At 43.0% G+C, this 14,881-nt stretch overlaps 2 protein-coding genes across 2 annotated transcripts; one reads left to right on the plus strand and one right to left on the minus strand.

The window, feature by feature from the left end:
- Positions 1 to 4,451: 4,451 nt before the first annotated feature.
- On the minus strand, positions 4,452 to 5,058 carry LOC106317252 (DNA-directed RNA polymerase II subunit 4-like). Its single transcript, XM_013755100.1, has 3 exons — positions 4,949 to 5,058; positions 4,698 to 4,806; positions 4,452 to 4,574 (listed from the first exon to the last, which is right to left on the minus strand). Exons 1-3 carry the CDS (start codon positions 4,995 to 4,997, stop codon positions 4,466 to 4,468), a joined length of 267 nt encoding a protein of 88 aa, XP_013610554.1. The 5' UTR covers positions 4,998 to 5,058; the 3' UTR covers positions 4,452 to 4,465.
- Positions 5,059 to 13,548: 8,490 nt separating this feature from the next.
- LOC106314623 lies at positions 13,549 to 14,636 on the plus strand. Its single transcript, XM_013752465.1, has 2 exons — positions 13,549 to 14,128; positions 14,179 to 14,636. Exons 1-2 carry the CDS (start codon positions 13,549 to 13,551, stop codon positions 14,634 to 14,636), a joined length of 1,038 nt encoding a protein of 345 aa, XP_013607919.1.
- The last annotated feature ends 245 nt before the right edge of the window (positions 14,637 to 14,881 follow it).

A 14,881-nucleotide genomic window follows, 5' to 3' on the forward strand; every position in this document is an offset into this window, starting at 1 on the left:
ATCTGAAGCTGACATTAAGGTGGTAGTTGATTTGTTACAACCTTTGTTGAAAACTGTTGAAGTTGAACGAGAGGATGGAGGTATTCAGGTTATCTCGGTCACATATCCGTGGCTGCCTCCTCTTTGCCCAGTTTGTAATGAGCTTGGACATAAAGTCCAGTTGTGTCCAGTAGCTCAGAAAGCCTCTAGAGATAAAGGAAAAGCTCCTATGGACTCAAATAAATCTTCTTTCAAGCAAAAGAAGCAGACAAGTGCTACTTATATCCCAAAGAAGAAAGGTGGGAAATCTGTTGAGTCAGCAGGTGATGCTGTTTTGAATATAAATTCGAAAATCTCAGTGGATGAAAATCGGACTCGTTCTTTGGATTTACCCTCGTCCTCTCATACTTACGTGGATGTATGTAGAGGTGATACTGTTACTACCAACTCTTCTCTGCCTCTGGTTCCTGCAACTTCTCAACAGGTGGTTTCCGATAAAGCTAATGGTAAAGCTTCTGTATCATCTCAGAATTTGGAGTTAATGGAGGTTGCGAATCAGAATGTTGAGAAGACAGTTGTTGAGGAACGTCCCTTCACGACGGTCTCCAACGCTGTTCGTACAAGAGAGCTTGTATCTAGAGCTAAAACCGCTGATTTAGTTATCTCAGCTAATCCTTTTGCAGCTTTATCCTCAGACCAAATCTCAAATCCAGATCAGGTATCAAGTGATGAAACTTCTGACGATCAAGAGTGTCTTGTGGTGTCTAATTTCATTCGTAGTAATGATTTCTATTTGGCATCTCCTTCTTCTTCTTCTGGATCGAAGTATCAAAAGAATAAGAAGAGAAAACTAGCGAAAAGGTCTCCAGTTTCCGGTGGTCGTCCCCATTCTACGGGGGATACCCACCACCAATAATTATCTATGTTAGATATTTTTGGAATGTGCGAGGCATCAATGATATTTCGAAGCATAGTCCCCTTGTTTCGTGGATCAATTTGAGGAAGTTAAGTTTTGGTGCCCTTTTGGAAACACACATAAGGGATGCTAATATATCTACGGTTTTAGCAAGTTTGGGTTCAGACTGGAGGCTAGTCTCCAACTATCAATATTCAGACCTTGGAAAGATTTGGTTTATTTATAAGGATCCCATAAGGGTTCAAGTTTTATATTCGGATGTTCAGTCAATCACGCTTCAAATTTTTGATGACACGGGCATATCCTTTTTCTTCACGGCGGTTTATGCATCCAACGAGTTGGATGACAGAAAGAACTTATGGACTTCTTTAAAAGATACGGAAATCTCATTTCGGCTTGATGAGAAGCCTTGGCTAGTATGCGGAGATTTTAATGAAATTATTGACCCAAGAGAGTCCTCCAATACATCTCTGATTTCCTCTACAGCTCCTATGAGAGAATTCGCTGCTGCTTTATCTTCTATGGGGCTCTTTGACTTATCGTATCAGGGACCTCCTTTTACATGGTCTAATCATCGTCCTTCTGATCCCCTAGGCAAGCGTCTAGACAGGTGCTTAATAAATGACCAATGGCATACGGTGTTCCTATCGAGCCACTGTACCTTTGAACCTCCCGAATTCTCGGATCACACTCCTTGTCATATCCGTCTTCTATCGTCAAAGCCATCTTTTGGGTCCAAGCCGTTCATGTTTCAGAGCTTCATAGCCAACCTTCCATCCTTTGTGCCCACTATTCAATCTATATGGGAAGGTTTTCTTTCAAGGAAAAATAATCTGTCTACCTTGAGTTTCAGGCTTAAGGGTCTCAAGAGACCCATAAAGACTCTAGCAAAGGATAATCTTAGCAACATAGAGAGAAGGGTTTTAGAGGCAAAGGACTCCTTGATATCCATTCAGTTATCTGCTCTTACAAACCCTTCGGAAATAATCTTTGAGATGGAGAAAAATGCAAAAGATTACTGGGATTTTCTAAGGCTAGCTTAAGAATGCTTCTTCAGACAGAGATCTCGTATTAAATGGCTCCAATTGGGTGATCTTAATACTGCTTTCTTTCACCGTATTACTCTTGTTAGAAATGCGTCTAATGCTATAAAATATCTCCTCCGTGCTGATGGAAGAAGATCTGAAACGCTAGAGGAGGTTCACAAGATTGCCCTTGAATTTTTCTCAGGAATCCTTTGTAATGTTAGGGGCTCTTACTGTCCATATCTTCCGGATATTCTCTGCCGTATTATCAGGGTAGTCTGTTCTAATACTCAGCAGTCTTTGCTTGCTGCCCCGATTTCAAGAGATTTAGTCAAAACCACGCTGTTCAAATTATCTCTTAACAGAACGCCAGGCCCAGATGGTTGGACAGCTGAGTTCTTTCGTGCAACTTGGTTAATTATTGGAGCAGAGGTTACAGATGCTGTCATGGACTTCTTTGCAAAGCCATTCATTCCCTCTGCGCTAAATGCCACCACTCTGATCCTGATTCCCAAGCGTCCAGGAGCAGAAAATATTGCTGAGTACAGACCGATCTCGTGTTTAAACACCATTTACAAGTTGGTCACAAAAATCATCTCATCTCGTCTCAAGAAGGTCCTACCTATTATTATTCTTCCTAACCAGACTGGTTTTGTGGAGAATAGACTTATCTTAGAAAACGTCTTGCTTGCCTCTGAAGTTTTAAATGGATATCACAAGAAAGGTCTCTCTCCTAGGATCACATTGAAAGTGGATATATCTAAGGCTTTTGATTCTGTCCGGTGGGATTTCATCTTGGAAGCTCTAAAAGCTTTTCAATTCCCGGAACTTCTTATTGACTGGGTTCGAGCATGTATATGCTCACCTTCATTCTCTCTTGGCATAAATGGTGTAACATCTGGTTATTTCAAAGGCAAGACAGGCCTTCGGCAGGGAGATCCTCTTTCTCCTCCTCTCTTTGTTGTGGTGATGAACGTCCTATCCATTATGTTGAATAGAGGAGCAGCAGATGGTATCTATAATTATCACCCGGGTTGTGGTGATTTGGAACTAACTCATTTGGCTTTTGCTGATGATTTACTCATATTTTTAGATGGGACAGAAAAATCTATTGCAGGAGTCTTCACAGTGCTATCCCAGTTTGAGAAATTATCTGGGCTTGCAGTAAACATCCACAAGACTTCAATGTTTTGCTCAGGGATTTCAGAATATACAGAAGCAAACATTCTCCGGAGATTTCTACTTAAACCAGAGGCTCTACCTGTCAGGTATTTGGGTTTACCTCTATGTTCTAAAAGACTTTCTGTCAAAGACTGCGACCCTTTGATCTCTCAGATTAGAAGAAAGTATAATGCTTGGATGAATAGGCATTTGAGCTTGGCAGGTAGACTAACTCTCATTTCTTCGGTTATCCCGGGAATAATTGGTTTTTGGACCTCTGCATTTTGTATTCCAGGAAAGGTTTTGAAGCTGATTAATAGTCTATCTTCTTCTTTTCTTTGGCATGGTTGTTTGGATAATCCTAGAGGGGCTAAAGTTTCGTGGGAAAATGTATGTTGCCCTAAAGTAGAGGGAGGTTTAGGGCTGAGGAATTCGGCCTCTTGGAATATGGTATTTGGACTCAAGCTTATTTGGTTGCTTCATTTCAGAGCTGGATCTTTATGGGTTGCCTGGGTCAGAATGAAATATCTAAACCGGCATTCATTCTGGTCGTCTCAGCTCACTGTTCGCAACACTTCTTGGATGGTTCAAAGACTTGTCAAATTGCGCCCTATAGCACAATCTCTGGTTTTCTATGAGATTAATGGAGGAGGTGAAACTTATTTCTGGTGGGATCCTTGGACTCCTTTCGGTCCTCTGATTAACTACCTGGGAAACACGGGTCCGATGGATCTAGGGATCCCAATTGAGTCACTTGTAAGTGACTGTTTAGTAAATGGTAACTGGACTTTGTCTCATCTGCGTTCTGAAAGACAGGTGCAGTTACACATTTATATCTCTACCATAAATCTGAGCCTGGGGAATGAAAAGATTATCTGGAGAGGTGATGGTCTTCCTAGGGAAAAATTTATTTCAAAGGATTTGGAACTATACAAGGCAGAGGAAACAACCATGTTCATGGGCGTCTTTGGTGTGGCACCCAGCAACGGTTCCTAAACATGCCATAAACTCTTGGCTCTTCATGCGAAATCGCAATCCCACAATGGACAGACTATTAGCGTGGGGATTAGATGTCGAAGGGATTTGTTTGCTATGTGGAACTCAACAAGAATCAAGGAATCATTTGTTTTTTGAATGTACCTTCTCGGCGGAGGTTTGGAGAGCGGCTTTGCTTCGCTTGCGCGTTTATAATGCTCCTACAAGTTGGGAAAGTGTTATTGATTGGCTGTCGGCTTTCTCTGGGGATAGACAACACAAACTGGTTGTATTGCAGATATGGCAAGGATGTCTGTATGAAATTTGGAAGGAACGGAATGCTCGGTTTCATTTAGGAACTACTGTCCCCCCCTTCCAAAATATCTGAGCGCAACACATGGGTTGAATACTAAGAAACAACTAATTGAGAAAGAGGATACTCTCGAACTTGTCTAACAGCATCTGGATTCTTGTAGCGGCTAAAACGCTTCACATACTGCAACGACTTCTCAAACACTCTGCAGGGACAAAACATATATAAGTTCCTCACCGAGAAAATATTGATTCTTTCAATTCTTAGCCTCCAAGATCGAAGGTTCTCTGCTAGTATACAGTGAATAATTATGAAAGACAAAACTTACTGAGAGACTTGGTTCATAGGATCCTCGGAGACCAGCTGAAGCTGTTCATACTTGTGCTCAAGGATCAAAGACACTTCACAGTTCATTAAACACTTCGCCTTCAAAAACTCTATTGCCAAAACAACGAAACCCATTAATTTCCAGGGCAAAGCTCAATGAGAATTCATAAAAGACGATACTTTTCAATCGTATTGCACTAAGAAAATAAAGCCCTAATTTTTGCGGACATGGGGAGGCAAATAGAGAGGTACCGTCTCCGATCTTGAGCTCGGCGGCGTTCTCTTCTTCTTCTCCGGACATGGCGAGTGAGCGAGATCGAACCCTAAGCTTTTCTTTCTCTCGTTCTGACAGCGAAACAAGCAACTCTATTTTTTCTTTAGGTAGCAAAACTATTTATAGAAAAAAAAAAGTTAATTAGCAAAAGCTTAAAAATCTAAAAAATAAAAAATAAATTGTAAAGATGTAATTTTAGATAAATAATTTTAAAAATTCCTGACTAACGGGTGTTATTTTGGCTAATGTATAACCATAATTTTTTCTTGACGTATGAATTTATACGATTCCAAAAATAAAATGATATAAAAGGTAAATCTCTAAAATAGCATTTTTCTAAGTTTATGTCACAAAAATTGTCTTCAAAACTAAAATGACCAAAATAGCATTTTATCTTTTGAAAAATTTAATTTTTTTTTATTTTTCAAAATTTGAAATCTTATACCAAAACTCCACTCCATAACTCTAAATCCTAAACTCTAAATCCTAAACCTCACTCTTTAACTCTAAACCCTAAGTTTGTGACTTTTGATAAAACATTAAGTGCTATTTTTGTGACTTTTGACCTTGAGTGCTAGTTTGGAAACACAAACTTGATTTAGTGCTATTTTTGTCTTTTTCTCTTTTTATTACTTGTATATATTTTACATTGGGCCGGGCCTGCACCGAGTTAACCCAGTTTGGTTTACTATGTAATGGCTGAGAAATCACTTCGCTTGGCACAAACCAAATCTTTTCCTTGTCATCACCTGAACAAGTCAAGGAAAAGGGGAATGCTGGAGATGAATGCTCAAACCAGAAACCCCTGTTGTGATCTTCCTCGGTGGTTTCGCCTCTTTTCCTCTTCACTCTGCTCAGACAAGACTCGTCCTTGTTCTCCTCCGCCAATCTCTTCAAACTCTTTTTCACTCTGTTGTTGTTGTCGTGGATACAAGAAAACCCTTCAGCAATTCCTCTTGTTGTTGTCAAAGGTGGAAGCTTTATGCTCTGTTTAATAGAACATCCACTTGTTGCCAAAGGTGGAAGCTTTAGCGCTCTGTTTAATCGAACATACACTGGTCTTGCGCTCAATCGGTTTGTTGTTGTTGTTGTCGAGTGAGATGCTTCTTCCAAGTGAAGGTGTTTCCTTGCGGGAGAAGCTACTGCTGCTGCGGGGTAAGTCCAATCTCTGTGTTTCATGGGAAAATGTACTGATGAACTTGAACAACCTGCCAACATCGTCTACAATAATCTACCCAACCCAAAATGCTTGAATCTTAAAAACAATGTGAGAGATGGTGTTAAGTGTATGTGTGTGTGTTTGCACAAACAACGGTTGATTAAAAAAATGGAATCCGATGGAAAACAAATAAAAATCAAAAATCAAATGGGTGTTTCTCTGTGTTAAAAAAAAAAATCAAAATGAGTCATATCTGTTTTCAAAAAAAAAAAAAGAGTCATATATGTATGAAAAGAATGAACTTTTGTGAAATCAAAACAAAAAGAAAGAATTTTTGAGAAATAAAAGTGAAAAAGAATTGACTTTTTGTTACTTAATATGCAGATTAGAGAAATAGGAAAAAAATGAAATGAATTCCCTTCCAAAGAATGAACAAAAAAATACCTATATTCAAATAAAGAATGAAAGAATAGAACTAATCTAACAAACTTTTATCAAATCAATCTATCATTAAAAACAATCATCGGATTCCTTTCACAAAACAAAATCTAAAAATGTAGATGATAATGACGACCAACGAATTCACATCATCATGAACAGAGGATGCTATTTGTTTGAACCGAGTTCGGTCGGAAACTAGTGAAGAAGACAAGAACTCGTCGGTGGGTTGAAACAAAGACGTTTTATTAAAACGATGGGCGTTCAGCCGGTTTACAAGTAAGGAAATATGCGGTGAGAAAGCAAGTCGGCGAAAGCGAGTTCATCGGGAAATACAAGTCGGCAAGAAAGAGAAATGAAACCCTAGTTCCAGCCGCTGGACGTGTGTGTGGTTGATTTTTTGGATCCCTTCTTTGGTGCCTTTCGCTTCCTTTATATAGTCGACTCAGTCTTCTTGACCTAATTCGCCTTATCCCCTTGGGCTTTGGCCCGTCGGACCTTTCGAATAGTTCGCTTCGTCAAGCCGCTAAAAGGACTGCTTTTGGTCGATCACTCGAGCCGGCTAAAAGCAGTCAGGAGCCGAACTAATGTTCTGTCGCCGGACAATCCTAATTTATAGCGGGCCGGGCCTGTTAACTGATGGGCCTTGTGGGAGGATGTAATCCAGTCCCTACAGTAAGTCTCCCCAGGTCGCTAGTGAATGGCGCAGCCAAACTTAGTGAATTAGAGAGACAAGTTCAGAAGTTAGATGATTCGGTCGCCAGAATCGATGTGTCGTCACGAGGTTGGTGACTCAACCCGGAGAACGAAGGAATTTCTTGGTCGACGCACTTTGTCGAGTTGATGCTTCCATTTGGTCTCTTTTATTCACGCCCGGTTGGTTCATTGCTCCAACTCTTGTTCGTTCCGGTCAGTCACTGATTGTTTACCATGCGCTTTAAATAGATCGACCCTTTCCTGCCGTTATATGCTACTGTGCGAACCAACTTCTTGGCCTGGTTCGGTTTAGTACTATTCTGGGATACCGGTTTTCGCTGAGAAAATGAACCGTCGCGACGAAAGTGTAATGGGCGGCTCGTTTGGAGGTCCATTTAGGTCTAATCATGGCATCTCGAGAAACGCACCTCCTTCTTTATAAATAGGTGGCGTCTCTCCCTTCTCTCCATTCTTTTCTGCAGTCCCAAGTACTTTCTCTCTCCATCTCTCTACTTATCTCTCTAGATTTTCGTCTTAGGATAGGAGATTTTTAGTCTCTCGAATAGCATTATGCCGGTTTCTGAGTCGTCGCCCGGTGAAGATCTGGATGCAATTCACCGGGAGGCCCTAATGGATACAGCGAACCTCAGCTTATCGCAGCGTCGTTTAGTCGCCGATGCGGTAGAACAGTTTAGAGCGGAAGACGATGGTCAGGATGTTGTCGACAATCCGCTGATCTCCGTCTGCTACTATCCCGAGGGGATTTTTGCCAAAGAAGGGCCTTGGATCCTTCGTTAGAGCATTCAAAGAATGTTGAGGGCCAGGATTGGGGGAATGTACAAAAGACTCGATCCACTGTGAGGAGCGTTCATCGGCTACTCCGCATGTATAGTGGAGTCGGAGTAACATTTATCATCCCGAGAGATGACCAAAGGCCCGGGTCCCCCCTGGTCGGGTATCACTGCGTTTATGAGTCATACTTCGAGGATGATACCAGGCTATGGTTCCCGATTCCTCAGCTCGCCAAGTCGTATGTCTTCCGCCGAGGCGTTGCGATTAGCCAGTTCTTGAATGGCTCGTATCAGATTATGGTCGCTCTGATTGTGATGGCGGCCGATATCGGTATATCGTTGAACGTCAGAGCCCTCGAAGAGTTAACTTTCGTAAGGTCGATGCCGAGGGGGCTTTACTCGCTAAGGATGCGCCCTAATTACAACATCATTACTGGCCATCCGAACAAGACGAAACTCTGGCAGCACTTTTACTTTTACATTAAGTCCGATGAGTCGGCTTTCGAGGATCCGCCACCGGATGAATTTCATTATCTTTGGAACTATCAAATTGGTAGATCGCTATTTCCGATCTTTCTGTTTTTCTTTTGGTTCTAACCATCTCTATTTTGGTCGTGCAGCTGATCATCCGAATACTCTTGACTTTGCGGGTGGATTTTTCGACAACGCTCGCGCTATAGCTGCTCTGAGTCATTGCCGTTGGCCAGAGATTAGTCGTGAGAAGATTCATCGCGCCTTGAGTCGTCTTGATAAATGTAAACTAATTTTTTCTAATACCTTCACTTTATTGTGGCATTCTGTCGCTAGATTACGTCCTGACAGTAGTTATTGGTTGTTTAGCTGAATGGGCGTCCTACCTTCCACCCGTGATAGCTCCTGGTAAGTCGCGGTTATTGCTCTTCAATAGCCAAGAATGGAGGGAGATAAAGAAAGCTAGGAAGATGAAGGCTCTCCCGGATCTTAGTGCGATCATAGAAAACGAGATGGATCCACCAAGGAACAACCTGATGATGATGCTCGATGGCATGGGTCTGGACGGAACTTCGGGAGTGAATCCTCACACCGAGTCTCCTCTTAACTTCGCTCCTGAAGAGAACGTCTACCCATCTTTGGAGATTACAATGCCTCTCCCTAGGAAGGCGAATAAAAAGAGATCCAGGGATGACGTTTTCGTCACGACAGTCAGTGGCGATGCTCCCGAGGCTGTGGATAGGACGCAAACTGGAGAATGTCCAAAGAAGAAAAAGAAGAAAAAGCCAGCCGCTGAATTTTCTGAACCTTGCGAGGGGAATGAAACTCGCGAAGTTGATCATGTCGGAGAACCTGTCGACGAACCCGTCGTCTCACGAATCCAAATCCTTAGACTATTCGAGACGCCTCTCCGCTGGTATTTCCTTTGAAGAGGAAGAAGAAGAAGAAATATGCTGACGGGGAAACTTTGACTCCCTCTGGACCGAGTGATCGTTCAGCTGCTTCCGGAGGAGTGGATAGAGAGCTCGATCTTCCCCCCGCTGCAAGTGGGAGTCTGATCCCTAGGAGATCTCGGGTAGAATTTCCCGACCAGGTGGAGTTCTCGTACAGTGGCGACACTCCGCTCATCTACGATCCGCCGAAATGTGCTGAACTGGTCCGCCAAATCAGATGTGGACTGAAAGGTATGCCGGCCACCGAAGATCTATAATTCAAAGATGATTACATCGACACGGCGCGGACCAAGCTGCTGGTGAGTCGTCTTAATGATTTCGTTGGCTTTTGTTTGGCTTTCGTTATTCTTTTTCGTGCTCTGATTACCTTCATTGTTCATTAACAAGAGCGATGGGAGTATGAACTTCGTGATCGAGAAGTATGACTCGAATCTCAAGCAGACGTTCGTTCAGCTAGGGAGATCCGAGAGGCTGGTGGAGACCAGAAATACGAGCATTGCTCGTGCTAAGGAATATCTTAATGGCGCCATCAAAGCGAGAGATCGAGCGGTTATCCAGAAGAAGGCGATAAAGAAAAAGTCGGCCGATCTCGAGGCTGAGCTAAAAGTTGCTCGGGAGGAGTCGGAGGAACTCCGTCCTAAGAACGCCGAATTGGAGCGCGAGAAGACTGAGATTGCTTCGAATCATGCGAGGGAGCTGATATGCCCTAAATAGGATCACTCGTCTGGATTGGTATTGATATGAACTCTTGAAAGAGAACTGATGGAATGAAGGGTCGCACAACAGTTACGGAAAGGCTGCTGATATTCCCGAACTTAGTTGTTGCCTGATATGACGCACATGTCCAACAAAGGAGCAGTTTCGTTCCGTTGCTTGATATGACGCACAAGTTCAACGGGAAAGAGGGTGCTTACTTGGATATGACTCACCAAGAAACAAGGGTTTGTTCTATGCAAAGAACATAGAGAATAAACTCAAAATAACAAAGGAAAATCGATTATGATTTCAAAGGAAGAGGTTACATACTTATAGAGTTTTGTAGTCAAAGAAAATAAAGAAATTGTGGGAAAACATGACATAGAAAATGAAAACATTTAGTAGAAGCTTGAAAGGTAGTCAAAGTTGGCGATTTCCATGAAGACTGGTCAAGAAACCCTTTCGCCTACTGTCCAAGTTCATCTGGGCTTGATGTGGGCATGGCGGTAAAGAGATGGACGAACGCGGGACGGTCGGTGCGAACGGCCGGTGCGTTCGTCCGGGTGTTCTTCACGAACCGAATGTGTCCAAATGCGGGTTAAGTCTTCTGAAAGCTTTAGGATCCTTGCCTTAGAGAAATTTGGATGAGTAAAGTCCATGATTCGATCGAACACGGAGGCAAGGTCGAGGGTATGTTCGCCGGGATGAACCAAACGGCCCAAAAGTGAGAATGCATGGTTGTCTTTGGATTCTTCATGACCCAAGGTAGGTCTGGCTCGACTATCAGTCTTTGATTGTTGAGAAGGTCGGGGAAAACGGTCTGTGGTACGGTCAGTTCGGTCATCTTATCGTGGTTCCAGCCTTAGCTTCTTTCCGGACGTACGCGGGTCGATCCAGTACACGGCTCGGTCAGTCTGTCTGGTACGGTCGGATGAGCGAACCTCGGTTGGAATGATCTGATCGTCCTGATCTCCTTCATGAGCTGGTTCCATGTACAGATCCATGTACTGAGGCACATCATTCCCTCTCTCTGCAAAAGGATTTGTCCACAAATTTGGATCATCTGCAACAAAAGGAGATAGATCAGAAACATTGAAACTTGAAGATATATCATACTTACCTTGCAAATCAAGCTGATAACCATTATCACTGATTTTCCTAAGGATCGGAAATGGACCATCGACCCGAGGCATGAGTTTGGACTTTCTTTCTTCCGGGAAACGTTCCTTCCTTAGGTGAACCCAAACAAGATCACCTTCTTCAAAAATGACCTTGTTTCTCTTCTTCTTTGCCTTTCTCGTGTACTTGTGTTGGCTTCAATGTTGGCATGAACCTTCTCATGCAACTTCTGAATACTGTCCGCCTTCCTCTTGACATATGTACTAACTCTTTCACTCAAAGGCAAAGGCAAAAGATCAAGTGGAGATAAGAGATTGAAACCATAGACAACCTCAGAAGGAGAAAACTTAGTAGAAGAATGCATGGAATGATTATATGCGAATTCAACATGAGGCAAACATTCTTTCCAATGTTTAAGGTTTATCTTAACCAAAGATCTAAGCAATGCAGACAATGTTCGGTTCACAACTTCAGTTTGTCCATCAGTTTGAGGATGACAAGTTGTCGAAAATAACAATCTAGTTCCTGGCTAGACCACAATGTTTTCCAGAAATAGCTAAGGAACTTAGCATCTCGATCAGACACAATTATTTTAGGCATGCCATGAAATCTAACAACATCTCTAAAGAACAGATGAGCAACATGCACATCATCATCAGTTTTATGACAAGGTATGAAATGAGCCATCTTAGAGAATCTATCAACCACCACAAAGATAGAATCTCGTCCGGCCTTAGATCTAGGCAATCCAAGCACAAAAACAATGGAAATATCGACCCAAGGAAGAGATGGAATGGGTAAGACTGAGTACAAACTTTGATTTTTGTTGGGGTCAAAAACGGTTATCTCGAAATCAACGTCTAAAAGTTGATTTTTGTACGAAAGCTTTCTCGACACACTCTCAATAGAAGTTCTTAAAGCAAAATAATCAAGAAAAATGGATCTCGGAATCAGACGAGCAGTTTAACTCGCCAAATGGGCGAGTTGGATCGACCACACCGTCCAACTTGCCAAATGGGCGAGATGGACCGATCAAACCGTCCAACTCGCTCATTTCGCAAGTTGGACCAACTCTTGTTGCCGGGACATCATGCCCTTTACCAAGCCTCGCTGGATCAATCCTTCGTTTCGTATCGATCAGAGTTACCATTGGAGCTTTATAATAAGAACCGTGAGAACTCTTTTTCCCGAATAAAGTACATGGCTCTCGTATAAACGACGACGGTTAACTTAACACCATACTCGTCTAACTATAAGAGAAGTGTGAACTTCTTTGGCAAACCGACGTCGCATCAAGAAACATTCATTCGAAGAAATCGTAGAAAACCTTTAAGTCAGAAAACAGCCCAAAGAGGCCTAGAACGCGGCTAAGGGCCCACGTACGATTTTGTAAACAAAGCCAAGCCCAACGATGCTATGACGGCCTATCTTTACTTGCAGAAGAACATAAATCTCGCGAAATCAGAAGATAAATGTCAAGCTTCCAAGATAATGATGAAGATCGGAAAGAAAAGGAATATTTCCGCGAAGAGATAAACTCGACCCAGGGGCAGAAAAGGAAGCGAAAACTGACTTAGAAGGCATATATAAGAGGAGCCAGAGCCGAGGACGCAAGGGAGAGATTCTTAGATCTAGAAAAACGCTGCTAGCTTAGGAATACTTAGAATTTAGGCGGCTCGATTTTTACTTAGACTCTTTTCGTCTTTGTTCTGGGACTGACTTGGCTAGCAAAACTCTATCCGTCTTGTCTCTCGAAAATCCTGTAACTTTGTCCTTATCAATCAATAATACGCCTCTGTGCAATTTACTTTTGATATTCTATTGTTCTTGTCTCTTTCATTTTACGTGTGTTTTTGCAGATAATCCGGGACCTCTGGAAAATTAGAGTTTTCGTAACTTTTCTTATTTTACGGAAAATTGACAGTGTGGATTTCGGTTACCACAGTTTGGCGCTAGAAGCAGGGGGGGTCGTATTCTCTAACTCTAAAATCACCGAACGACTGACACGATATGCCTAATCAAACGGGTAGCAACGTCATCTCCTTCAGGGAAAGAGCAATGATCGATCCGATCAAACCTCTCAACGATCTCCTTGTCGTTGAGCTGACAATACATAATATCGATGTCGCAAGGATATTGGTCGACACCGGAAGCGCGGCTGATATCATCTTCAAAACCACCCTCGAAAGAATGGAAATCAATCCATCCAAAATTGCAGAAGATCCAAACCCGATAGTAGGACTCTCGTGGGAAGCATGACGAAAATCGTGGAGTTCTTGGTCATCGATCGACCCACATCGTATAACGTGATCGTAGGAACTCCATGGCTGAATTCCATGCAAGCAGTCCCGTCAACATACCATATGTGCCTCAAATTCCCAACCCCTCGCGGGATCGAGGCCATCTGGGGAGATCGAAGAATCTCGCAAGTTTTCTTCACTGCGGAATTAATGCGAAAAAACCCATCGGCCGAGTTTCCGCCTCAAAAGAAAAAGAAATCGTCTGTCGTTGACAACACCCTAGAACAAGATAAAACCAAAATCTTTTGGCAATCACGAGTAGCCGAAGCTTTGGAAGCGAAACGCGAGCTGACCTTCGAGCCCGTAATCTCGGTATGCTTAGACGAAGCATTCCCAGATCGCTGCGTGGAAATCGGCGCGAACATTACCGAATCTTTAAAAACTGAGCTCATAGCTTGTCTGAAAAAGAACTTGCACACGTTCGCATGGGCCGCAGAGGACATGCCGGGGATTGACATCAAGGTCACATGCCACGAGCTGAACGTCGACCCGACTTTCAAACAAAAAAGAAGAAAGTTGGGACCCGAACGCGCAGGTGCGGTTAACGACGAGGTTGAAAATTCCTCAGAGTCGGATCCATAACAGAGGTGAGGTATCCCGACTGGCTCGCTAGCCCAGTCGTTGTCTACAAGAAAAACGGAAAGTGGAGAGTGTGCGTCGACTTCAACGATCTTAATAAGGCATGTCCAAAGGATAGCTTCCCACGGCCACACATCGATCGCTTAGTCGAAGCAACGGCAAGGAACAAACTCCTGTCCTTCATGGATGCATTCTCCGGGAATAATAAAATCATGATGAACCCTGACGATCAAGAGGAAACCGCGTTTATTACTGACCGCGGCACTTACTGCTACAGGGTGATGCCGTTCGGTCTTAAGATTGCTGGCGCAACTTATCAACGACTCGTCAACCGTATGTTCTCCGAACAACTCGGAAAAACAATGGGGGTGTGCATTTACAACATGCTCGTGAAGTCACTCAAAGAGCAGGATCATATTGACGACATGCTCGTGAAGTCCCTCAAAGAGCTAAGCCATTTGTAGTTCCTTTTATCCGAGTAAAAGGGGCAGCAGGTGCGCATTTACTCGGTTTTTTTTGGGGGCCAGTGTAAAAGTGACAGTGTCTCATCTACTCGATGGTGGTGGAAGTTGGTTGAGTAAAAGTGATGTGTAATCATTTACTCGATGGTGTGATATTCTTCATGAGTAATATCGCCGGAGATGCATGGAGTTCCATGCTCTCGGAACTGCTTCGCCGGTGGATGTCTCGAGTTGGTAGACTCCGGGTT

Source organism: Brassica oleracea, chromosome C9 (genome assembly GCF_000695525.1).
Source record: "Brassica oleracea var. oleracea cultivar TO1000 chromosome C9, BOL, whole genome shotgun sequence".
In the NCBI taxonomy this organism is placed as follows: Eukaryota; Viridiplantae; Streptophyta; class Magnoliopsida; order Brassicales; family Brassicaceae; genus Brassica; species Brassica oleracea.

What these genes read in the sequence shown, in the direction of transcription:
- LOC106317252 (XM_013755100.1), bottom strand. Translation starts at nt 4,997, where the DNA reads ATGTCCGGAGAAGAAGAAGAGAACGCCGCCGAGCTCAAGATCGGAGAC. An exon ending in CGAGCTCAAGATCGGAGACG is followed by an intron (nt 4,807 to 4,948) that starts GTACCTCTCTAT and finishes TTTTGGCAATAG; the next exon opens with AGTTTTTGAAGGCGAAGTGT. An exon ending in CCTATGAACCAAGTCTCTCA is followed by an intron (nt 4,575 to 4,697) that starts GTAAGTTTTGTC and finishes TTGTCCCTGCAG; the next exon opens with AGTGTTTGAGAAGTCGTTGC.
- LOC106314623 (XM_013752465.1), top strand. Translation starts at nt 13,549, where the DNA reads ATGACGAAAATCGTGGAGTTCTTGGTCATCGATCGACCCACATCGTAT. An exon ending in GTTGGGACCCGAACGCGCAG is followed by an intron (nt 14,129 to 14,178) that starts GTGCGGTTAACG and finishes GATCCATAACAG; the next exon opens with AGGTGAGGTATCCCGACTGG.